The 23,407-nt window shown below is 43.8% G+C and overlaps 1 protein-coding gene, 1 long non-coding RNA gene and 1 pseudogene across 18 annotated transcripts in view; 2 read left to right on the top strand and 1 right to left on the bottom strand.

Moving 5' to 3' along the window:
* Nucleotides 1–2,929: 2,929 nt before the first annotated feature.
* FIP1L1 (factor interacting with PAPOLA and CPSF1) overlaps nt 2,930–23,407 on the top strand; it is a 70,772-nt gene continuing 50,294 nt past the window's right edge. For 9 of the 17 annotated variants that reach the window (XR_016212200.1, XM_017337805.4, XM_051835053.3 and 6 more), the window contains exons 1-10: nt 2,930–3,224; nt 4,059–4,103; nt 4,195–4,234; nt 6,650–6,707; nt 8,050–8,153; nt 12,451–12,515; nt 13,006–13,113; nt 13,818–13,948; nt 14,247–14,315; nt 22,030–22,139. Coding sequence is in view for 13 of the 17 variants with exons in the window: in XM_017337805.4 (XP_017193294.1) it covers nt 3,140–3,224; nt 4,059–4,103; nt 4,195–4,234; nt 6,650–6,707; nt 8,050–8,153; nt 12,451–12,515; nt 13,006–13,113; nt 13,818–13,948; nt 14,247–14,315; nt 22,030–22,139 (815 nt within the window). In the remaining 4 variants the exon portion in view is untranslated. Of the gene's footprint in view, nt 3,225–3,562; nt 3,594–4,058; nt 4,104–4,194; nt 4,235–6,649; nt 6,708–8,049; nt 8,154–12,450; nt 12,516–13,005; nt 13,114–13,817; nt 13,949–14,246; nt 14,316–22,029; nt 22,140–23,407 lie in introns of those variants that run through there. The other 8 variants (XR_016212202.1, XR_016212201.1, XM_017337807.4 and 5 more) reach the window with 2 other exon arrangements.
* On the bottom strand, nt 9,292–11,488 carry LOC149125183 (uncharacterized). The gene is made up of 2 exons (XR_016212203.1): nt 9,741–11,488; nt 9,292–9,363 (listed from the first exon to the last, which is right to left on the bottom strand). It is a non-coding gene; the product is annotated as an uncharacterized LOC149125183 (long non-coding RNA).
* LOC127487926 (U6 spliceosomal RNA) lies at nt 11,389–11,471 on the top strand (annotated as a pseudogene).

Below are 23,407 nucleotides of genomic sequence, written 5' to 3'. Positions count from 1 at the left end.
GCACCTGTCAGGAGGGGAGCATCCAGGCAAGGAACTCAGTTTGGCAGCAAGCGAGGAGGGAGCCTTCTCAGGGGAGTTATTAATGCTTTATGGGCTTCTCTGCTTGTAGAAATCCTTTTTCAAAGCTTAGCTCAAATGCTACCTCCACCAACAAGGCAATTCTGAGGCCCTAATTATTATCAATGCTTCCTTTCAGTTTAAGCAACACCTTGAAATGCAACTCCCTTTAGGGAGCTAGGAGGAGATGGAAACCCCTTAGCAAAAGATAACTGGTTCTCCCATGAATCTACCTGAGCTCATTATAGACTCATGAAGTAAGAAATAGAGATAGATATGGGCTGGGAGCTATTCCCTTGGGTCACTCCAAGCAAGACATGAAATCCTCACTCAATCATTTTCCACAAAGGCGAGAAGGTCTATTCATTGTTATGCACCACATAAAGAATGGAAGGGCCAGATAAACAAGACGCTTTATTTGTGGCTGGATTGAAGAATCGAGTAAAGAGTTTCAGAAAAACTCACGTAATTCCTATCTAATTTGATAGACACACGCCATAGAGGCAGCATCAGGCCCAGAAGGGAGTGAGAGTTTTGTCTTCCTTAACCCTGCCTCCATAACTCTGGTCTCATTTACATTCTGTTTCTTGCTCACTGTCCTTCAACTACATTTTGGGTTCCTTGCACATGCCAAGCGTGCCTCTGCCTCTGGGCCTTTGCACTTGCTAACCCCTCTGTATGATAGATTATTCACCCACAAATCTGCAGGGCTTACTTCCTTTCTCCATTGAGATCTCTATCCCACCTCATTAGAGTGGCTTTGTCTGACCCTGACACTCAATCCCTCTTCATCACTTTGCTCTGGGTCCCCTTATATCGCAAGTTCTTCTTCTTAATCCTGAGCAAAACAACACATCAATGACATTTGTTGCCTTGGCTCCTCGGAGGAAGGACTTTGTTTTAGCCTATGCTGAATCTATGGAGCCTACAAGAGTTCCTGGCACTTGCTAGACCTTCCATAAATATTTATGGACTAAGTGAATAAGTGGGAGGATATGAAGTGGGTTTCAGAAAAGCGATCATACTTCAACAGCATTTAGAAGTACACAAGCGAGTCTCCTAAACAGGTGAGAGAGCTGAGAACAACAGGTGGAGGTGTGTTCAGATTAAGGAGGATGATATTAATGCCATGATGTTCTGTGGTGCTGCTAAGGTGCAAGCGTTTCATCTGTGCATCTGTTATCATGCAACCACCTTTTCTCTTGTAGGCTAGTTAGTTGTGTACTACCCTTCTGTCTTTCTCAGTGAGCTGAGAGCTCTTATTTAAGGCCTGGGACTATGTTTTACTCATGCCTCTAGTTCCCACTTTTTCAAACAAAGCAGGTATTCAATGATTGCTAAATAAGCAAAGGCACAAAAACCCATTGGTGGATTTGTGCATTCAAAATGGGCTTTTACATAGAAATTCTTGAGCCTGTATTTATTGTGAAAGGCAGAGTGGTGGGGGGCAGAGAAGACAAAGATCTTCCTTCTGGTGGTTTCTTCCCCCAAATGTCTGCAGCAGCCAAGGCTGAGTAAGGCAGAAGCCAAAAACCAGAGGCCAGGAACTCTGCCTGTGTCTCCCTTGTGGGTGGCAGGAACTATCACCCACTTCCTTCCAGGTACACTATCATGATGCTGGATGGAAGCAGAGTGGTCAGCGCTTGAACTTAGCCTCTAACATGGGACTGGGCACTCCCAGCAGCTCCTTAACCCACCGTGCTGCATGGCCACCATTAAAGTGATTTTTTTCTTTCTTTCTTTCTTTTTTTTTTTTTAGCAAGTGAACATCCCATTTCAAACCTTTACAACTAAAAGGGACCTTGGGGATTACCTAATTCAGCTTCTCATTTTTTACTTGAGAAAAACTAAAGTGCAGAAAGGTTGATTTCTCAAACTCACACGATGAGGTGGCATAAACAAGTGGGAAGATGAAATGAAACACCATCGAGACCTAGAACTCCAGTTCTAACCCGCACTGGGGCATCTTTCCCTAGGGAGATGTGTTCTTGAAAGCAGCCTGGAAACTTAGCATTAGCTGTTAAAACAGCACTGCACAGAGTTTACAGTCTTGGAGAAACACTCGGGCACATCTGCAGGAAGTCCCAAGGATCTTCACCGTAAGGTTCTGTTCACTTCTGGGTGACAGAGAAAAGGGGAAGATCAGCTGGTGAACGTCACATTCACTGTGTGATAGTCACGCTTTGGGACTGCACGCAGCATTGCTAAGCGGGCAGTTTGATCTCCAAGGCGCCATTGGGTTAATCAAACAAGAAAAACCCGGAAGCAGGATGACACATGAGCCCTGGGCCCTCGAAGGCTCATTTCCCTTAAGTTCTCCTTCGAAAACCATGCAACACAGGTAAAGCAAATGTGTGGAAAATTTCAGAAGGGTGCTCACAGCAGGTCCCAGTGCCCACTTCCAAAGACGGTGGTGCAGCAAGTTCTCTCATGTGCACGTTGTTACTGTTTTTTTAAACAAGAAGAATGCATCATTCATGGATCACTTTTGCTTTTGATGGCTATTAAAATTAACTTCTCAAGACTATTAATCGTTAATTTCTGGAGGACGGATTATGATTTCTTTTGCAGAAGAGGACCGACAGGTAACTGCGCATTAAGTTTGATAAACAAAAACCTTTAAGATAAATCAAAGCTTTAGACAAAGCATCACAGACAGGAGAGAACAGGAAGTCTTCCTAGACGAAGGCAGGGCGGGGGAGGGGAGCCGCGCCGGCGCAGTGCGCCCGCCCGCCCGGAAGCCACGCCGGAAGACCGAGCGCGACGCCGTGGGGGAGGGCGGGGCCACGCGCAGCGCGCAGGCGCAGTCAGGCCGGGGGGGGGGCCGCGGCCGCGGAAGCGTAGCCATCTAGAGACGCCGCGCCGCTTGGACGCTGCTGCGCGTGCGCAGGCGGCCGGTGTAGAAGTCCTCGCCTTTGCCGCCTCCGCCGCTGCGGCCGTCTGTCCGGGATTGGCGTCTCGTGTTTCCTTGGCTCGCCCGCCGGCGGGTTCGCGCCCTTCTCGCGCCCCCGGGGCAGCGAGGCTGGGGCAGGGGTTGGCTGGGGGCTGTTGATTGGCGCCTTGAAGGGGCGGCCGGGCGGCCATGTCGGCCGGCGAGGTGGACCGCCTTGTGTCGGAACTGAGCGGCGGGACCGGAGGGGATGAGGAGGAGGAGTGGCTGTATGGCGGTACGGAACTTCCTGTCCCTTGTCCCTCGGCGGGGGTCCCTGGGGGCGGCCCGCCCGGCCCCGCGCGCCGGCCCCGCGGCCTGAGGGCCGCTCCGAGGCCGAGCGCGGCGGGCCTGGCGGCACCGGGCCCCGCGTCGCGCCGGCGGCCTGGCTGCGGGCCGCTGCGGCGTCCCAGGTGGGCCCTGCCGCCCCTCGGACACAGCCGTTGAGAAGTCTGGCTGAGTGAAGGCGATGCGGAGACACTGCCGTCTAACGTGGGCGCGATGCACCTGCCAGCGCGCCTCCCGGGCAGGGTCGTGCTTTTACAGTAGTCGACTCGGGGACCCAGGTTATGGCCCAGAAAGAAACCCCTGATGTCGCCCGTGCCAGGTGACGTTGTGGTTTTTTTCTAGGGACCCATTAACTCGCGTTGTAGAAGCACCGCGTGGCCCTTTTTGGCCTGCCTTTCTCAGCGTTAATCTGTTTTTCTCTAGTGCGTCTTGTGCTTGCTTCTTGCAAGGTGACTTGACATCGGGATTTTTTAACTTAAGTGGAGCCGCAGGGCCCCTTTCTGTTCCACGAGGTTTGCAAGTTCGTGGTGTTTGCTTTCCTAAAACGTGAATTCTTGATGGTTTCCAGCGTCGCATAGTGAAGGTGTCCGTTGGGCACCAAGCAGCCCCTCAGTGACGTAACTGGAATAAACGTCTTAAAAAAAATTCCTCCTCTGTCAAGGTGCGGCACTGTGAAGTTCTTTGCAACGTGAATGTGTAACTTTGTATCCGTGAGGTCTGAGGTCCCGTATAGGTGTATCTTGTTGGGGGATTGTAAGGTGATCTAACTCTGCTGTGTTTGTAGGCCCGTGGGACGTGCACGTGCACAGTGACTTGGCAAAGGACCTAGGTTAGTGCTTGTGACCACTTCAGATTTGCATGAGACTGATTTCTGTAAGAGTGGGATCTTCACTTACTCGCTTATTTATTCTGTTTGGTAGATGAAAATGAAGTTGAAAGGCCAGAAGAAGAGAATACCAGGTTAGTGCAATTGCCTGTTGATCTTGCACACACGTTGTGTGAGTCCATCAACAAATTGTCAAAAGTTCTTCATCGGCATCCTGACAACGTTTGGAGGACGCTGAGTCTTTCAGACTTTATTACAAATTCACGGCCTACCCTTAGACCAGTTCCATTTGGTAGCAGCTCAGAGGACGGTTTTTAAGTTAGACTTTGACTAGGTTTTACTATTAACTACTCATCAGTGAGCTCAGTAGCAGAATGTACAGTGTAGTCATCAAACTAAGGAAGATATTTTAACCTCAAGACTTTTGAGGAACTCTGAAGGTTACTGCTTTTACAATCTGTTAATATTCTTGATAGTCTAATGCACCTTGTTATGACCTCAGTGCTTTGTATTTAAGTTGAAAGTTAACATGTTATAAGATTGAGTCTGTCAAATTATCAGAGAGGTGTGGCATTTGCAGACATTTAAATTTCAAAACAACTCACGCAAACTCATGCTGACTTAACTCTGGCCGAATGCACTGGTGTTCCATAATGTAGGACAGGGTGGTAAAAATGGGAACTTTAAAGAATGTTTGTATTTAGAAAGTGGACAGCATCTCACTGAACAGCCTGAGGTGGCTGGAATCAGAGCTAAGACAGGTGTTGGTGACGCTGTGTCAAAACTGAAACCCCAGCCAGCACACTGCTGGTAGGCTTGTCAGAGGTGCAGCTGCTGCAGAGCATAGACTGGTAGTTTCATCCAGTGGTGAAACAAGTTACTGTATGACTCAGGCGTTCCACTCCTGGGTTTATACCTTAGAGAAATGAAAACACGTATCTGCTCAGAAAGTTGTCCGTGAATGATCATAGCCACATTATACATTAAAAAAAAGAACAAAATGGAAGCAGCCCAAGTGTTCGAGGACTGATGAGTGACAGGTTAAGTGTGGAACGTCTATGCAGCGGGATACTGTTGGGCCGTGAACAGGACAGTGAAGTACTGCAGCGCGTGGCAGCACGGATGCGCCTGGAGAACATCACGCTAGGTGAAGGAGACCCATGGCAGAGGACAGCATGTATGTGACGTGTCCAGAATAGGCAGATCTAGAGCTAGTGGACTAGTGGCTGTCAGGGTTTTAGGGGAGGGTTGAAAAGCAGTGACTGCCAGTACACCTGAGATTTCTTGTCAGGGCAGTGCAGATGTTTGGGAATCAGGTAGCTGCACTGTACTGAACCCACCAAACCGATGTAACTGTGTCCCTCCTTGGATGGGATGGGTGGGAAGTGGAAACGGGAACAGCTGAGGAAGGGCTATGCTTTTCACTGGCTGCTGTATCAGATCTTTTCATTTAGTTCTGAGTTTTATGTTGTCACCTCAGCTCCTGACCCTGATCCCAACCACAAAATTGGGATTAGCATAGTTTATAGTTATGAAATTTGTTAAATATTCATACCCACTTCTTCAGTTGGAAAATAAGTAAATTGATTACAAGGTAAAGATTCACAAATGCACTGTTTTATAGGTAATTTTCATCCCACAGGTTTTTATTGTTTTTGCTTTAGTTGGAGATTGTTTAAAATGCCACTATAGAGATTAAATTGATGTATATAGGAACTGTTTGATAGGAAGTTTAGAAGATATTTGCAGCAATGTAATTAAAAGAGCTCTGAACTTGTCAATATCTGGTCATTTTTCTTAGAAATGCTACTCAATATTTCTGAGACGAGGGCCAAATCCCTTTGTTGCTTTGTACTTTAGTTTTCCCATCTGTAAAGTAAGGCAATGGTTAACTCCCGCTGTCAAATCAGTAATTCGTGTTTAAAGTGTGAAAGGCTAGTTAGATTATGGTGCTGTGAAAGTGTTGTTTGTTAGTTACGGGCTGTGCGCTGAAGTCTTAGGAGAGTGGGATGTTTTATTGTTACGTATCAGTTTTACGGTGAAAGGACAAGTTCATGTGTTACCTGGTCTTTGAAAATAATCAGGTGTACAGTTCATCAGAAGAAAAACTTGAATTATAGCCCATCATCAAATTTCAGATCATTAAATTGTATTAAAATGTGAAGGCATTTCTGTTCTGCTTGTTTCATGTTTGGTATTAAGGATAATAGAGAATAAGATAGGCAGATTTTACCATCCAGTGGGGACAATAATTCTAGGAAACTTTAATAGATGTGCCTTAAATACTAGTACAATCAGTCCATCCCCCCTTTATATTTCCCCAAAGAAACCTTTAATTTAAGGAATACAAATTTCGTGGGTTTCATAAATACAAGTTTAGGAACACAGTGATGCTTCCCACCATGCCCACCCACATTCCCACCCCTCTTCCTCCTCCCGCTCGTATTCCCAGTCTTCTTTTTTTTTTTGCTAAGATCTGTTTTTCGGTTGACTGTATTCTGTCTCTGAGTCGTGGTATCTGACATGTGCACTTATGTTACTGTTTGTAGTGCTAATCCTCCATCTGGGGTTGAAGATGAAGCTGCTGAAAATGGCGTACCAAAACCGGTAACATAGACCTCGAAGTCCCGTTCCTTTCCTGTTTAAAATCTTTGTAACTTCACAGTTCACTTAGAAAGAGTCAGTGTTTAACATCACTTTTAGTGTTGGACATTTACATCTGGTGCCATCGAAAGCACGTGTAGGAATTAGGTGGGAGAAGATAGAGGCGAGGACGTGGCATGTGCAAGGGCTTGATGTGTGTTGCTTCCGAAAAACTGGTCACCTGTCACCTAAATAGGTCATACAGAGTTTGCTGTTCAGAGCAAACATTGAGTCCCATAGCCTAAATTTCAGTGTAAAAGATTTTTAAAAATGTGCTTCCCTTTGGCTTGTTTTATTTTAACTTTCACTTGCTAGGCAGAAGAGATAGAACTTCTATCTGCTAATTAACTCCCCAGACTCCTGAGACTACCAGGGGCTGGGCTGGGACCAAAGCTGGGAGCCAGGAACCAAATCCAGTTCTCCCACTTTGCTGTGCCAGGAACCCGATTACTTGGGCCATTTCCACAGCTGTATTAGCTGGCAGTTGGAGTCAGGAAGAGGAGGCCAGTATTGAACTCAGGTGCCTTGATCCTGGATGCTAGTGTCTCAGTTGCCAGGACAAAGGCATGCCTGCAATGTTAAGGTTATTTACCAACACTTCTCTTTGTGGTAGTCATTCCCTTAACGCCTGTTAAACTGGTATTTGGAGGTCAACATATCATTCCTTGTAAACTTGTATGTTTTAATAATAGAAGAAAGGATTACTGTGTAAGCTTGAACTTGTGTACAAAAAAGTGTTTTACTTAGGTGATCTGCTGATTTACCATTTATGTGATTAAGCTCAAAAAGAGCCTTTTAGAATGAAAGTAAAACCTTCTTAAGTGGCACCACATTGCCTCAGAAGGATGTCAGGTTTCTCTTTCTGCGTTTTGGGAACAGGAGTGTGAGTGAATGCCAGTAGCAATTCAGCTGCTTCTTAAGCTGTTGGTACTTTCAGCCATTACACAGTGAATCTTGCAATTTTTTGGTATATCCTGTTTCGCTAAGAATTCCTCAGGTAATTTTATCTTGTAAATATCTCAGTATATTCCCGTAGATTCTTTTTGCAAGAGACAGTTACAAATAGTAAGAATTACGTGAGGTGTTACCAAAGAAAGATGATGTTGGAAAAAGGACTTTTTAAATTCTTGTTCCTTTTTATCATGTAGAGCATCAGAGTTGTTACAAATTAGTTGAAATTAAGCTGTAACTTTTTCTCTAAAAACTGTATTTCAGAAAACAGGTTGGTTACATATTTTTTGGTTATTAATGTTGGATGCTGAAATGGGTTCTTGAGTGTATTTCATAATTGTCCTTGTTGGTGTAGAAAGTGACCGAGACAGAAGACGATAGTGATAGTGACAGTGATGATGATGAGGACGATGTTCACGTCACCATAGGAGACATAAAAACGGGAGCTCCACAGTATGGGTAAGTTATTTTTAAGTAAGTAGCTATTGTGTGGGAAGCTACGTAGCAAATGCTGTGCCCGTGTCAAACCATCAGTGGTTAAAAACATTGTTTGTATATTTTTCTACCTTAACCATGATAAGAATTTTTGTTAAAGTTTCAGCATGAAAATAATTTCTCTCCTGAAGATGTAAGTCATCTGATTAGGTAAAGGTACATGGAAGCAGTAGCAGTTCTTGATTCTTGTGTTTAAAGAAATTCTCTAGAATAATTGAGAGCTATGAAATCTTTAGTTAGAATTAGGAAACCTCTAATTGCATTTTACATCTATGTTTCTCATTCTTTTACTTTATTATCCAAACCTGAGTATAGATTTTTAGGGTTTTTTTTGTCTAGTAAAAAACTACTAAAGTGTTTTTTTTGGGGGGGGTTCCTTGTTTAGTTGATTATTCTGTCAGCTTTTTAGGCCATTGTGTTAGTCTCAGGTTTTATATTGTGTAAGCTGGACTGAACACTCATTGGACATTTGTAGGAAAAAAAGGAAGGTAAAAAGGGAATAAAGTGCCGGTGCCACGGCTCACTAGGCTAATCCTCCGCCTAGCGGCGCCAGCACACCGGGTTCTAGTCCCTGTTGGGGTGCCGGATTCTGTCCCGGTTGCCCCTCTTCCAGGCCAGCTCTCTGCTGTGGCCAGGGAGTGCAGTGGATGGCCCAGGTGCTTGGGCCCTGCACCCCATGGGAGACCAGGAAAAGCACCTGGCTCCTGGCTCCTGCCTTCGGATCAGCGCGGTGCGCCGGCCGCAGCGCGCTGGCCGTGGCGGCCATTGGAGGGTGAACCAACGGCAAAGGAAGACCTTTCTCTCTGTCTCTCTCTCTCACTGTCCACTCTGCCTGTCAAAAAATAAAAAAAAAAAAGGGGGAATAAAGTAAGAATTGGAATTAGGTGGAATAAATCAATAATTTTTGTTCAAATTGTATGATGTGATTATTATAGCTTGTGCAGTAAAAACACAAAGTAACTCCATTAATTTCACCGTAGTTCATTAAGCAGCCTTATTGGCAATCAGCCATTTTATACACACACACATACACATATACTCAAGTTTTTTTTGTAGAGCTCTTTTTTCCAAAGTCTTTATTTTAGGATATTTTAGGATTTTTGGAAGCTTACCCATAATTTACTTGTTGTCATGGTCAGTTTGGCATTATTATAATGAATACTCACTTAGCAACCTTTTTCTCTATTTTTTTTTTTTTTTTTTTGACAGGCGGAGTGGACAGTGAGAGAGAGAGAGACAGAGAGAAAGGTCTTCCTTTGCCGTTGGTTCACCCTCCAATGGCCGCCGCGGCCAGCGCGATGTGGCCGGCGCACCGCGCTGATCCGATGGCAGGAGCCAGGAGCCAGGTGCTTTTCCTGGTGTCCCATGGGGTGCAGGGCCCAAGCACCTGGGCCATCCTCCACTGCACTCCCGGGCCACAGCAGAGGGCTGGCCTGGAAGAGGGGCAACCGGGACAGAATCCGGCGCCCCGACCGGGACTAGAACCCGGTGTGCCGGCGCCGCTAGGCGGAGGATTAGCCCAGTGAGCCGCGGCGCCGGCCACTTAGCAACTTTTTAAGGAGCAGAGTACAAAGTAGCTAACAGACTCAGTTACTCATGTTGAGGTAGATACTTTTTAAAATTTTTGTTTCTTTATTTGAAAGTTACAAAGAGAGAGGGAGAGACAGAGAAAGAAAGCTCCCATTCACTGGGTGGCTCTTCAAATGGCTGCAACAGCCAGGCCAGAGCCAGGAGCTTCATGTGGGTCTCCCATGTGGGTGGCAGCGCCATCTTTCACTGCTTTCCCAGGCCTTTAGGAGGGAGTCTGGTCTGGAGTGGAGCAGCTGGGACACAAAGGGGATGCTCAGTTGGCAGGCGGAGGCTTTACCTGCTGTGCCACAGTGCCGGCCCAGAGGTGGACACTCTTAATGTGGTCCTCATACTTGCTTGGGAAAGCAGATAATTAGCGTTGGACTGGCTGTGCTGGGAGGGAGGTCTGTCTGCATTGTGCAGAGGACACACTTGTGTACAAGACTATATCAGTTGCATATTTGGAGGATATTATGTCAGATTATTTATCTTTGCTAATATAGAACAATTTAAAGCAAATGGCAGTTTTTTGTATTGTTAGCATCCATTTGGGAGTAGGAATTGCATGCAGATTTTAAATATTTGTAGACTTCCATGATCCTTTATGTGAACTGTATTTCTTAGAGCAGTTTTCAATTTCATGAACTGTAGTTATATTTGTACATGTTTATCACCTTTAGATTCTAGACCCCTTTAGGGTAGAAGCTATGGTTTATGAATTTTCTGTTCCTTTGTCTAATTTATGGTATTCTATAAATGGCTTTTTTGGCTATTTAAGCTGTTTATGAAGACTCTTCCTGCCTTAATTAGGAAGATTTTCAAATAAAGTCATGTGTTGCTTAATGATGGGGTCGTACTGTGAGAAATGCATCTTTAGGGAACTTGTCTTGTGACTTGGAGGAGCTACACAGCCAGGAAAGTCAAAATCACTTACGGAAGGAGTTAGGGTGGTTTTGGCATGCCACTGTGGAACTTTAAAGAATTTTAGGCAAGTGAGGTTACTTAAAAAGATAACTAGCAGATGCAGTTGGGATCCATTAGATGGGGAGAAATTATCTAATGGAGTTGAAGTGTTTCTGGTTAGATGATAACATAAACTAAGCCAGCAGCGGTTGTGTATATTTGAGTGAATCCAGAACAGAAATGATATCGGTAACTGTTAGTTGTGGATGGAGGAAGCCAGAAGGGCTCCATGACTTGAAGGTTTCTAGAGCAGTAACGTGAGTACCCATCATCGGAGCAGGTTGAAATTTGTCAGTATGTTCTTATTTTTAAAGATTTATAAATTTGAAAGTCTGGGTTAGAAGAGAGAGGAAGGGAGAGAGAGCAAGCCAGTGTGACCTTCATCCGCTGGGTCACACCCCAGGTCGCTGCAACCACCAGGGTTGTGCCAGGCTGAAGCCAGGACTCAGGAGCTTCTTCTAGGTCACCCACCCGCATGGCAGGGGCCCAAGTACCTGGCCATCCTCTGATGCTGTCTCAGGTGCATGAGCTGGCAGGAAGTGGAGCAGTGGGGACTTGAACCTGGGCTGCCATATGGGATGCCGGCATTGCATTGTATTTGAATGCGGATCAGACTGACTTGAGTTTTTTTTTGTCTTACGTGTTTACATTAAAAGTGCAGCCAGTAGTGCTTCAGCAGCACATATACCAGAGAAGATGAGCATGGCCCCTGCACAAGGATGACATGCAAATTAAATTCATGAAGTGTTCAATAAAAAAAAAAAAAATGCAGCCCAGTAATGATTTCAGATGTCTCTGTTTGTGTCTCCACAACCTAGGTCACAATACAGAGCATTACTAGTATCCTGAAGCTCACTCGTTTCCTCTCAGTCATTAACCACCTTCCCCCAGCAAACACTGTTGTTTCACCCCAGGTTTATTTTTGAATTTCATGAGTGAACTTCTGTTATGTGCATAGTACTCCATGGTTTATTTGAAACAGGATTTATCAATAAAATAAAATGTAGGGAAGACTGAAAGGAAGCCCCTGGGTTGGCAGCAAGGTGAAGTTTCGTTCTTCCCAGATTGCTGTGTGTTAAAGAAGAAGGAGGCGAGGAGAGAAGATTAGCTTACAAACCATTGTTGCTTTTCCTACCAGATGTCTTGTGAATTTGTTATGGTGGAACATTGAGCTAATGCCTGGGAGGTTTGAGATGGAAATGAGTTAGACTTTGATTTATTTTTAAAATATTTAAGTTATTCAAAAGTATTTATTTATTTGAAAGGCAGAGTGACAGAAGGGGAGAGACAGAGATCTTCCATCTGCTGGTTTACTCCCCAGATGGCTGCAGCAGTCTGGGCTGGGTCAGGCAAAGCCATGAGCTGGGAATTCTGCCCTTGGTCTCCCACATGAATGGCAGGGGCCCAGGTACTTTTGCCATCTTCTGCTTCCTTCCCAGGTGCATTACCAGGAAGCTGGCTCAGAAGTGGAGCAGCTAGGGCTTGAGCTGACACTCTGATTTGGGATGCCAGCTTTGCAAGCTGTGGCTTAAGCCACTGTCCCATAACACTGACCCCAAGTTAGGTTTTTTTAAAGAATAGTTTCCCTTTTATCGAGCAAGTTACAGACTTAAAATATTTCCCAAAATGTGTGTCTATCCCTTTACTATATACTCATGTGATTGATACATAAAGAATGTATTATTGTTTGTGGACTCTGTGAGGATAATGTTTATTCTTTTGTTTTTAGGAGTTATGGTACAGCACCTGTAAATCTTAATATCAAGACAGGAGGCAGAGTTTATGGAACTACAGGTAAAATCTGTATTTGCAGTCGCATCACAGGCAGAATGACCTAGGTCGCATTAGCTCACTTTCAGAGAAGTTTCTGACCACGTTTCAGAGATGAGTGAAGCCTTCTGTCAGGGCTGGGTGCAGGTGTCTTGTGCTGTGTGGGCTGCATAGTCTTGGCATGTTTGTTTCACAACGCTTTAAAATGGTTAAACTCTTTATCGCTCACAGGCTGCACAAAAACTCTTGTTATCATTGTTAGCAACTTCCTATTGGTGCAGGGATCCCTCATTAGCAATAAATCCTTAATCTTTCTTTGAATTTTTTTGATAGTTGCACCATAAGGTTTGACTTTACCTACTTTGTTTGTGATGAGCATTACTCAGTGCTTTGGAACACTTGACATTTTTTTTGTGCCAGGAATGGTAAGATGGCGCTGAGTTTTGTCTGTCTGTGGTGTCTCTAGCTTCTTGCTAATGCGGATCATTCACCATTTTGTGATTTTATACAATAGGAACAAAAGTCAAAGGGGTAGACCTTGATGCCCCTGGGAGTATTAATGGAGTCCCACTCCTGGAGGTCGATCTGGACTCTTTTGAAGATAAGCCATGGCGGAAACCTGGTAAGATCACTTTGGATTATAGTAACTTCAAAGGTTTTCACTATAAAGTCATCAGAAACATTTTTAATCATCAATTTAGAATATTATTGTTTCAACAAAATTATTGTCTTAAGCACATGATGAGAAACAATGACCTGGTTATTAATTAATGTTAGGCCACGAATAATATTTAATAAATGAGACTTGCATATGGTTTAAAAGATTTATTTGGGAGGCAGAGTTACAGACAGAGGGAGAGACAGAAAGAGGTCTTCCATCTGCTGGTTCACTCCTCAAATGGCCACAACGGCCAGAGCTGGGCTGATCTGCAACCAGGAGCCAGGAGTTTCTTCTGGGTCTCCTACATGGGTGCAATAGTCCAAGCACTTGGGCCATGACCCATGGCTTTCCCAGCCCGTTAGCAGGGAGCTGAATCGAAAATGGAGCAGCCGGGACTTGAATCGGGGCCCGTATGGGATGCTGGCACTGCAGGCGGAGGCTTAACTTACTACACCATAGTGCTGGCCCCAGCATCATTTCTAAAGGAAATAATTCATATTAAAATGTTTGTAGTATTTTGGTTTGTAGTGATAATTGAGAGCTGGTAAAAGTAGAAGGTGTAGATGCCAAGACTGGTAAAACTATATTTTTCTAGTTAACAGTTTTGAGGCTGTATAAGAATACAATTGATATATTTGTATACTTAAAGTGTGTTTCATCTTTAGGTGCTGATCTTTCTGATTATTTTAATTATGGATTTAATGAAGATACTTGGAAAGCTTACTGTGAAAAGCAAAAGAGGATACGAATGGGACTTGAAGTTATACCAGTTACCTCTACTACAAATAAGATTACGGTAATTAGTAAATATTCCAGAATACCCTTGCTTTTTCTACAGTCCCACTTGTGCTCCCCAGTTAAATCACTTTTTCCCTATAAAGGTGGTTAAATAATGCCATACGATAGTTTAAGAATTCCATTCTCTTTACCATGTTTGTTTTTCTTCCCTTCCTTCCCTTCCAGAGTTTTATATTAATGATTGTCTGATGTTTTTAGTTTCAAGTCACAGACCAGCCACAGCTAGTTTGTCTTTTTATGGCCTATCAATTAAAAATTATGTGGTATCTTAATGGGGAATATGTTATTTAACTTAGGCCGAAGACTGTACTATGGAAGTTACACCAGGTGCAGAGATCCAAGATGACAGATTCAATCTTTTTAAGGTGAATTTTAGTAAATTATCCTTGGTTGCTCTCATTTTTTGTTCTTGAGTCTGCTCCCATGCCACTACTCAAGGGACAGAATTAAAATTGAAATAGCTGCCTTTTTTCCAAACCTTCAGCTTCCTGGTGACTTACAAGTTTGCTGATTGTTGTTTTATCTCTTCTTTTGCAAGCATGTGAATTTATAGCCTGTTATACTAACATGCCAAGTAAAACTATTCTTTGCTTGTATGTTGTGATTTTTGAGACATAGTACATGTTTGTTTGTAGGATCTGAAAGTTCATGGCAACAGGTTAAGTTTTCATTGTAGATCACACTTTAATCTTTACCAGCAGAACTGGAGATTCTTTCTCCTGAGTGTTTATAAAATGGTGAGGCACGTGGTATGCAGTTATTATCTATATGATGCTGAGATCATTGGTGTGATGTCTCTTAGTTCCAGATATCTTCAAGAATTTTGGGAATTCTCTAATACTCTAAACTCAACATTGGGATAAAGCCATTGATTGTTAAAATTAATATATAAAGGGTGTTGGTTGAAATTTGATACTGCTGTTCGATTCCGTGGTAGCAACACAGGTAGACTTAGCCCAAACAATAATGTGATGTTTTCATACTTCTGTCTTGAAACTTTTTGTGTGCTCTTCATTCTTTACCTTGATACTGTCTTTGTGTATTGAATTGCACTGTGATGAAGATTGGGAGTGGCTTTCAGCTTGGATTCTGTACTCAGGAAACTTTTGTGGGCTGAGTATGGAACTGTGCCCCTTTTGGGATTGCAGCCCTGTCCACCAAAATACTGCCTTATGCATTGCATGTGCTATATCCGCAGATGTAGCCGTTCTGCTGGACACAGTTCTGTATAGTGAACTTAATTTTAATTAACATCACACTCTGGGTAAGTATTTGGTTCTTGTTCTGTTGAAAATATTTTGAAAATATGTGATGGTGTCTCCCCTGTTTTAAAAGGAGGTCAGGTTCTCTTTGCTGACTCTGGACTTAGGCAGTGACTAAATTGTTATCCTGGAACAGGTTGTGTGCAGTGGTGCATCAGAAGTGACAACTCCCTTTGCAGACTGCTGGCTTCTGAATACTTTGGTTTTTTGTTTGTTTTTCTGTTGACTTCTAGAAACAGAGTAGGACTAATCTCATCGAAGGTAGTCATTGCAGCTGTGTTTTTTATATGCATAATGTTTGTGGAAAAATTATTTTGCGGTTTATTTTGGTTATAGGACCAGAGGTCATTGACTGTTGCAGTCTGATTTATTGGCTTCTGAATGAGTAAGGACTTGGAACTTATGGGTAGAGTGTAATAGTTTTCTTGCCTTGATAATGTGCTAAGATACTAATAATGTCTGGATTTGGAACAGATTGTGCGTTTTAATGTCTGTGGCAATCCTTTTACCTTTAGGTGGGTGTTGTGATCTGTAGGAAACAATGGCACTAGGACCATGATGAGAAAGTCCTTAATCTTAAACTGCCTGCTAACATTGGTGTGGACGGTGGGAAGCTGCTCTGAGGGTTGGCAAAAGCATGCACATCTGATTTTCAGAAGAGGAACTGGCAGAAGGTTAGACTAGAACGGGAGGGGGATAAGGAAAATCAGACCAGCTAGGGAGCTTGCTGTAGGCACTCTAGGAGTGGAACTCTTAAAGCTGAATGGGCACATGTTTGGATTTAAGAATCATAATTAAATTTTTCATATATACCATAAAAATACTTCGTCTTCATCCTTAGTCAAGTGAGCGACAAGCCATCAGCCTCTTTTAGGTAACTTCTTTTGCTTTTCATTGTGTAGATTTTCCAACATAGTAACGAGTGGGGAAAGTGGTACAAACGAACCTCTAGGTGCTTATACAGCTTCAGTGAGGACCAGCATTCTGACATTCTTGAGGTACAGCCTTCTAAATACTTTAGTATGAGTAAGGTCTTTGTGTTAAAATAAAGGAAGTTGAAATGTAATAGGTATAAAGATAAGCCACTCAATTGGGTGCAGGTGAGTTGTGTAATTATAGAATTCAGAGTGGGGTGGAGAGATTGGGTAACATGTATGATAGGTATGCGTAAGAAGAAAACTGACCGCATCCTTTTCTTTAAAAAAAATTTAAGATTTATTAATTTATTTGGAAGAGTTACAGAGAGGGATAGAGAGAGAGAGAAATTTTCTGTCTCCTGGTTCTCTCATCAGTGGCCAGGGCTGAGCCAAGCTGAGGCCAGTCACCAGGAAGTTGATCTGGGTCTCCCACTTGGGTGCCAAGGGCCCAAACACTTGGGCTTTCCGCTGCTTTCCCTGGTCATTAGCAGGAAGCTGGATCTGAAGTGGAGCAGCTGGGACATGAATCAGCACCCATGTGAGATCCTGGCGTCTCAGACAGAGACTACCCACTGCACCGCAATGCTGGCCCCATCCACTCTTGTTCTTATTTATTTATTTATTTGACAGAGTTAGAGGCAGAGACAGAGAGAAAGGTCTTCCTTCTGTTGGTTCACCCCCAAAATGGCCACTACGGCTGGAGCTATGCCGATCGGAAGCCAGGAGCCAGGTGCTTCCTCCTGGTCGCCCACGTGGGTGCAGGAGCCCAAGCACCTGGGCCATCCTCCACTGCCCTCCCGGGCCACAGCAGAGAACTAGCCTGGAAGAGGAGCAACCAGGACTAGAACCTGTATGGGATGCTGGCGCCGCAGGCGGAGGATTAACCAAGTGAGCCTCAGCGCCGGCCCCAAGATATATTTATTTATTTATTTGAAGAGCGAAGGTACAGAGAGAGGAAGGGAGAGGTAGAGAGCAAGCAGCATCTTCAATGACCTGGGTCACTCTCCAAATGGCTGCAATGGCCAGGGCTGAGCCAGACTGAAGCCAGGAGCCTGGAACTCTATCCCAGTCTTCCATGTGGGTGGCAGGGGTTCAGGCACTTGGGCCATCTTCCACTGCTTTCCCAGGTACATTAGCAGGGAGCTGGTTTGGAAATAGAGCAGGGGGACTGAAACCAGTGCTCATACGGGATGCCAGTGTTGCAGGTGGCAGCTGAACCTAGTATGCTCCAACAGTGGCGTCTTAAAATTCTTTAAAATCCACATGTGCACATACGTGTATGTGCATACATGGATTTTTTTTCTTTATACGGAAATGTATATGAACTCTGTCATCATTGTTTTGAAATCTCAAAGTTATATTCATTTCTTTTTTGTTTTGTAGGATTATTTTATTTAGTTGAAAGGCAGAGAGAGGGAGAGATACAGAAAAGATCTTGCATCCACTGGATCATTCCCCAAACAACTGCACTGGCTAGGGCTGGGCCATGCCCAAACCATGATTCTGGAATTCCTCCTGGCTCTCCCATGTGGGTGGCAGGGGCCCAAGTACTCGAGCCTTTTTTCTGCTGCTTTCTTTAGCTCATTAGCAGGGTGCTGGTGTCGCAGGCAGAAGCTTAACCTCTGTACCACAGTGCCAGCTCCATGGTTCTGTCTGGTTTTGATCTGTTTCCATCCGCTGTACCAAGTCTGGAAACACAGAGCCTTCACTTCTGGGACTTTCCTCTATTATTTCTCTACTTTGGACTACCTTTTCAGATGTTGGACCTCTTAGCCTGGTCCTATAGTTTCCTGATTTTGTCTTACTTTGTTTTTCTTTGTCTGCTGTTATCTGAAGTTTCTTCAGCTTTGCTACCCTTATAGTACTCAGCTTTCATTTCTACTGTTGTATTTTTAGTTTTCAAGGAAGTTTTTCCCCCTTAATGTAACTGTAGCGCCCCACCCTTCAGTCTTGCAGTAATGCCCTATCTCCCCACCACCGATGACGCCATCTTGCAAAAGATACTAATGATAAGTTCTCTTCCTGCAGTCTTCCCCTCAAATTGATTTTTTTGAAGTTTGTTATTTTTGGCTTCAGACTTTGAGTTTTCTGCAGTATGTGTTGATTGTTGGCCAGTCACTGGTTAAGAGTGGGCCCTGAAGCTCTGTGGAGGTGCATAGAGCTTGCTCAGAGTGGCATTGCTGTCAGGGCACAGCTTGTTACCAGTCCCCTGAGGTCAAAGTTGAGGTTTTGCTTTTTTTTCTTTTTGTTATAATTTAGTTTTTTTAGAAAAACAATCCAGTATCCTGCCTGGAGAGTATAGGCCTGGGTGATTGGAATGTTCTGGGAACGTCCATTGTCAGTTCGAGAGCCTTGGGAGTCCTGCGTAATCTTCAATGCGTCTTTGCCTTCTCGTGCTGACTTCGGATGCGGCTTTCCTGGGGCTGGCTCAGTCACTTCCTCTTTTCATCTGCTCTCAAAGCATTTCATTTTGTTGCTTTCCCAATATTTCTGTTCTTGTGGATTGGAACAAAATGGTAGATTACTTAGATCTGATTTTCTTTTCTCGCCCTCGTATTAGGTGGTACATGCTATTGTAGGTTACTGTTTCACTGTCTTACACAGCTGCGGGAGCGCTGTCTCCTGCAGCGCAGGTCACTCGGCGTTCCTGCCGCCTTGCTGTGGCGCTGACCTTGACGCCCGATGCTGTGGCGGGCACGCCAAGGAAATTCCAGCTCCCCACCTTGCGGTGCAGTGGTGCAGTGCTGGCAGGATTGGGGGATGCTTGGTTTTCCAGTGCTACGAACCTTAGTCCCATTTTGTTTGGATTTGTAAGATCTGACAAAAATTCCTTTTCATAGTAATTTTTAAATTGTTAGCTCATTTGGAGTGATAATCCCATTATCTTCTGTTGGGACCGTTTTGAGTCTGTAATCCTTAGTGCAATGTCTAAAGACAGGGAATTGGATGATTGTGCAGGCTGACTATTTATTTATTTATTTATTTATTTTTTGACAGGCAGAGTTAGATAGGGAGAGAGAGAGAGAGACAGAGAGAAAGGCCTACCTTCCGTTGGTTCATCCCCCCAAATGGCCGCTACGGCCGGTGCTGCACCGATGATCTGAAGCCAGGAGCCAGGTGCTTCTTCCTGGTCTCCCATGTGGGTGCAGGGCCAAAAGACCTGGGCCATCCTTCACTGCACTCCTGGGCCACAGCAGAGAGCTGGACTGGAAGAGGGACAACCGGGACAGAGAATAGGGAGAAAAGAGAATTTAAAAATCGGCCTTGTCTACCTTGTGCCGTCTTCACCCTTCTGCTGTTGTAGAAATTCCTTCATCTGTACTCTCCCTCTTCCTCCCCTTTTACTCCGTCTCCCACTTCTCTTCCCTGCCTTTCTCCAGTCCTCCTTCCCAGTTTTTAATTGAGCGGTGACTATGCCAGGAAGTGCATTAGGCCTGGGCAGGGCAGGGAGGAGGTGGCTCTAAGAGACACAGATCCTGCAGTCTTGGGAGTTTATCAGTATTAATGGGAAAGATAGGTTTGAAGTAAGTAAGCATGCCAAAGATTACGTAGTTATAAACTCCATGTCCTGTCGAAGAACTTGGGAGAAGTAACAAGACATTTGAGCTGAGTCCTAAAATCAGTCAAATAACATGTATTTATTGAGTACTTAAACACTTGTCAGGGAACTTCAGGTACTAGGGATACAGATGTATCCATCTTCAAGGATCCTAAGTTCCAGTGGCAGCAGACAGGTAGTACTCATGTAACAAAATAAATTCAGGTAATGATGCTAGTGAGAAGTTGTGTGAAGGGAGTAAAAAGTAGCTGTGATCAGGGACACTACAGCAAGGAGACACTGTGTGCTATGGTAGCCCCCGCCGTGTCTCGCAGAGTGGGAAGGAAAGCTTTTGTCCCCTGGTTGACTACCCAGATGGCCACAACGGTCAGGGCTAGGCTGGGCTGGGTCAAGAGCCTGGAAGTCCATCTGGGTCTTCCACATGGGTGCAAGGGCCCACTTACTGGGGCCATCTTCTGGTGCCATCCCAGGCACATCAGCAGGGAATAGGATCTGAACCACAGTGGCCGGGACTCAAACTGGTTCTCTCATGTGGAGTGTTAGGTTTTTAGGCCATGGCTTACCAGCTGTACCACCATGCTGGCCATACATTTTAGACAGGTTATAACAAGTGAATTTTTTCATTCAGTGCATTTTAGACAGGTTATAACAAGTGGAGAGGCAGCGGAAGGGCTGAATATGGTGGTGGGTTTGACCTGGGTTTTAGGAGAGGACATAGTAAGTTATTGTGATGGTGAAGTTAACATAGTGGATGTTGACATGTACTAGGTAATTCCCGAGATGTTGTGTTGTGTTTTGTTTTCCTTGAACCACAAGGTAGATGGTGATGCCATTTACTTATCTGAGGAGTACTTGGAGAAGGCGAGGTTGAGGGAATTCAGTAGTTTTGTTTTGGCCGTGGTAACTTTGAGATGCCTCCGAGACGCTGTCAGAAGTTGGGTATAAATGATACGGTGCTCAGGGAAACCTTGGGACTGTGGTGTCACCTCAGGGCGTTGCTGACATCCCCAGGGAGAGTCGTGTGTTTGTATTATCCCATAGGTGCTTTTCCCATTTAGCGCATTGCTGTGATCATTGTGTGTCTGTTTTTTTCCTAAGGTTGGGATTCTGTAGTGTTTAGTTAGTTCTGTATTTGATGAATGAGTCATGTTCACTTGCCCAGTTACCAGAATCTGTCAATTATACATGTCAAGTTTCTGTCAAATCCATTTCTGTCTTTCTGTCTCCATTGTCCTAGTGCTGATTGTTATCCCTCTTTAGTGCATCTTACATGGATAGCTTTTTAAATAGTGGAACTCATTCAAGTCAACTACATTTTGTAAAGGCCTAATTATATGAAGGTATCAGTTATAGATTGGATTGGACACTAGTTAAGGAGAGATCTGACCATAATGACTTAAATACACACACTTAGGATTTTTTTTTTTCCTCACATGGTGGTTAGTTGGGAGGTAGATGACGTCTGGAATTGCATCCATGGTTGAAATATGTGAGAATCGGAATATCTGAGATTCTCTTGGCTTTTGCCATATGGGGAGGGAGACTGAATTGAATTTAGGTGGAGCAAGGGCAGTAGGATTTAAGTAGGAAGTAAAATAGTGTGATGTTACTTGAAGGTATATTAACTTAGTTTAAATTTAATGACTTGTTGATGAGCTTAAGATAGGAAGGTGAGTATAAAAACAAAATAACATAAACCTGGCTAGAGTATAATTGGACTATACCCAAAAGGATGTGATGGGGCAGACGGGTTGGGCATATCGTGGAGAAATTATGAAGTAGATGCTATTTTGAAAATTAACAAGAAGAGGGAAGATAGGTCTTGAGGGATCGGGTGACTGGATCTGCTGAACTGGCAGGGCAGTGGTGATGGGAGAACGGGGAAGTGGTGTGTAAGTGCAGCAGCTGTCTGTTCGTGTTCACGTCATCACGGTCTGGATAGAAAGTGCTCAGAGCGGCTGCAGTGGCCCCTGGCAGTTTTCTTAGATGACACTGATGGGCACAGAGAAGATGCTTCAGTGCCTCTCTTGAACTCTGACACTTGGAATCATAATCGAGTATTCTAGACTTAGTTGTGGTGATCTGGGGGAATTAGACTGAGTTTATAGGGCTTCTCAGCAGCATCAGTGTGAACGCTTAGTAGCTGGAACGTTTTCATCCCGTAGTCCATCTTTGATGCCTTCTGCCTAATGTTTTTCTAAAATAAGTTAATTTAATAAATATTCAGCAATGAAACTTTTTTGTGTTTAACTACAAATGAGATGTTACAAATTTATTTTAACATCTTCAGTGTATTGTACTTGAATGTCCTAATTAAACAAGCTAATGAACTTTTTTTAAGGTGCAGCAGGGAAGAACTGGAAATTCAGAGAAGGAAGCGGCACTTCCATCTACCAAAGCAGAGTTCACTTCTCCTCCCTCTTTGTTCAAGACTGGGCTCCCACCAAGCAGGTTCGTTAGACCCTTGCAGCTCAGTGACTATCAGGCGTTGGCACCTTTACACTGTTTGTGCTGTGCTAGGAGTAAAAACTGCTTCTCCTGTCAAAAGCTAGAACATCTGTCTTTGTTGTAGCACCAAAGAAATTATTTGTGAAACTCTCTTGGTGCTCTTGGATCGTGCTAGAAATGAAGGGTTGTGTGCAGTCGTGTGTGTGTGTGTGTGTCCCCATGTGCACGTCCATGTGCATGCAAAAAGAGACGGCAGTGTGACACTTGAGAGAGGTGCTCCCAGTCCTGCTCTTGCTGTTTTCTATACTAGTCTTACGTAGAAAATAACTGGATTTCCTGAGACCTATTGACTCAATGGTATTTTGCTGATTTTAGTAAAAGGTTGTAGAAATTTCAGCCAGGAAAACCTTTTAAATTTGACTCATTTTCTTTTATTTCTTTAGTTTGATGTGAAACACCTAATTTTGTGTTTCACGAGGTGCCAGATGTAAGAGGCAAATGCACTAGAAAATGTCCTTTTTGTTTAAATGCAACAAACAGATACCCATTGCTCCATGGTCAGGAAGATGGTGAAGGGTGGCTAGAACTAGGACAGTCTGTTGTCAGCAGCTTAGTCTTAGGTTAGATCAGTGACCCAGCTACCACCAGCTCCTAGTTCATTTCCCCTGTGTGTTACTTGTTTGAGGTTATGTTTCATAATAGATCAATGCAGGAAGAGACCTTAAGGAGGATTCTTATTTACTCCTGTGATATTCTTGAGCATTTAGCTAAAATTAAATGTCATTAAGCAGTCCTGGGTTTTTATGGATTGTCATAGACATATCTAAATGTGATTATTTAAACTGTGTACAGTGTCATAAAATGACCATAAAGAATTCATGATAGCTAAGGAAGATTGATCCTTTTCTTTCCTATCTTGTATTTTTTATAATAGGTCAACATTCATTCATTGAGTTTATGATGTTCTATAGGATTGAGTGCTGTTAAGAGGCAGGACTCTGAGGTCAGACTTCTGAGGTTCAAAATTTGGCTCTCTGATTTACCAATTCTGTGTCTTTGGGCAGGTTCCCTCATCTAATTGCACCTCAGTTTGCTAATTTGTAAAATGTACTGATGGTATTTCCCTCATAAGGTAGTTTATAGATTGAATTTTGGATTATCTTTTTTTTTTTTTTAAAGATTTATTTATTTAGTTGAAAGTCTGAGTTAGAGAGAGAGAGAAGGAGAGGCAGAGAGAGAGGTCTTCCATCTGCTGGTTCACTTCCCAATTG

This window comes from Oryctolagus cuniculus, chromosome 8, assembly GCF_051225735.1.
Source record: "Oryctolagus cuniculus isolate XC-2025 breed Fujian yellow rabbit chromosome 8, ASM5122573v1, whole genome shotgun sequence".
In the NCBI taxonomy this organism is placed as follows: Eukaryota; Metazoa; Chordata; class Mammalia; order Lagomorpha; family Leporidae; genus Oryctolagus; species Oryctolagus cuniculus.
Note: the sequence above shows the minus strand (reverse complement) of the source record. Positions and strands in the feature narration are given on the sequence as shown.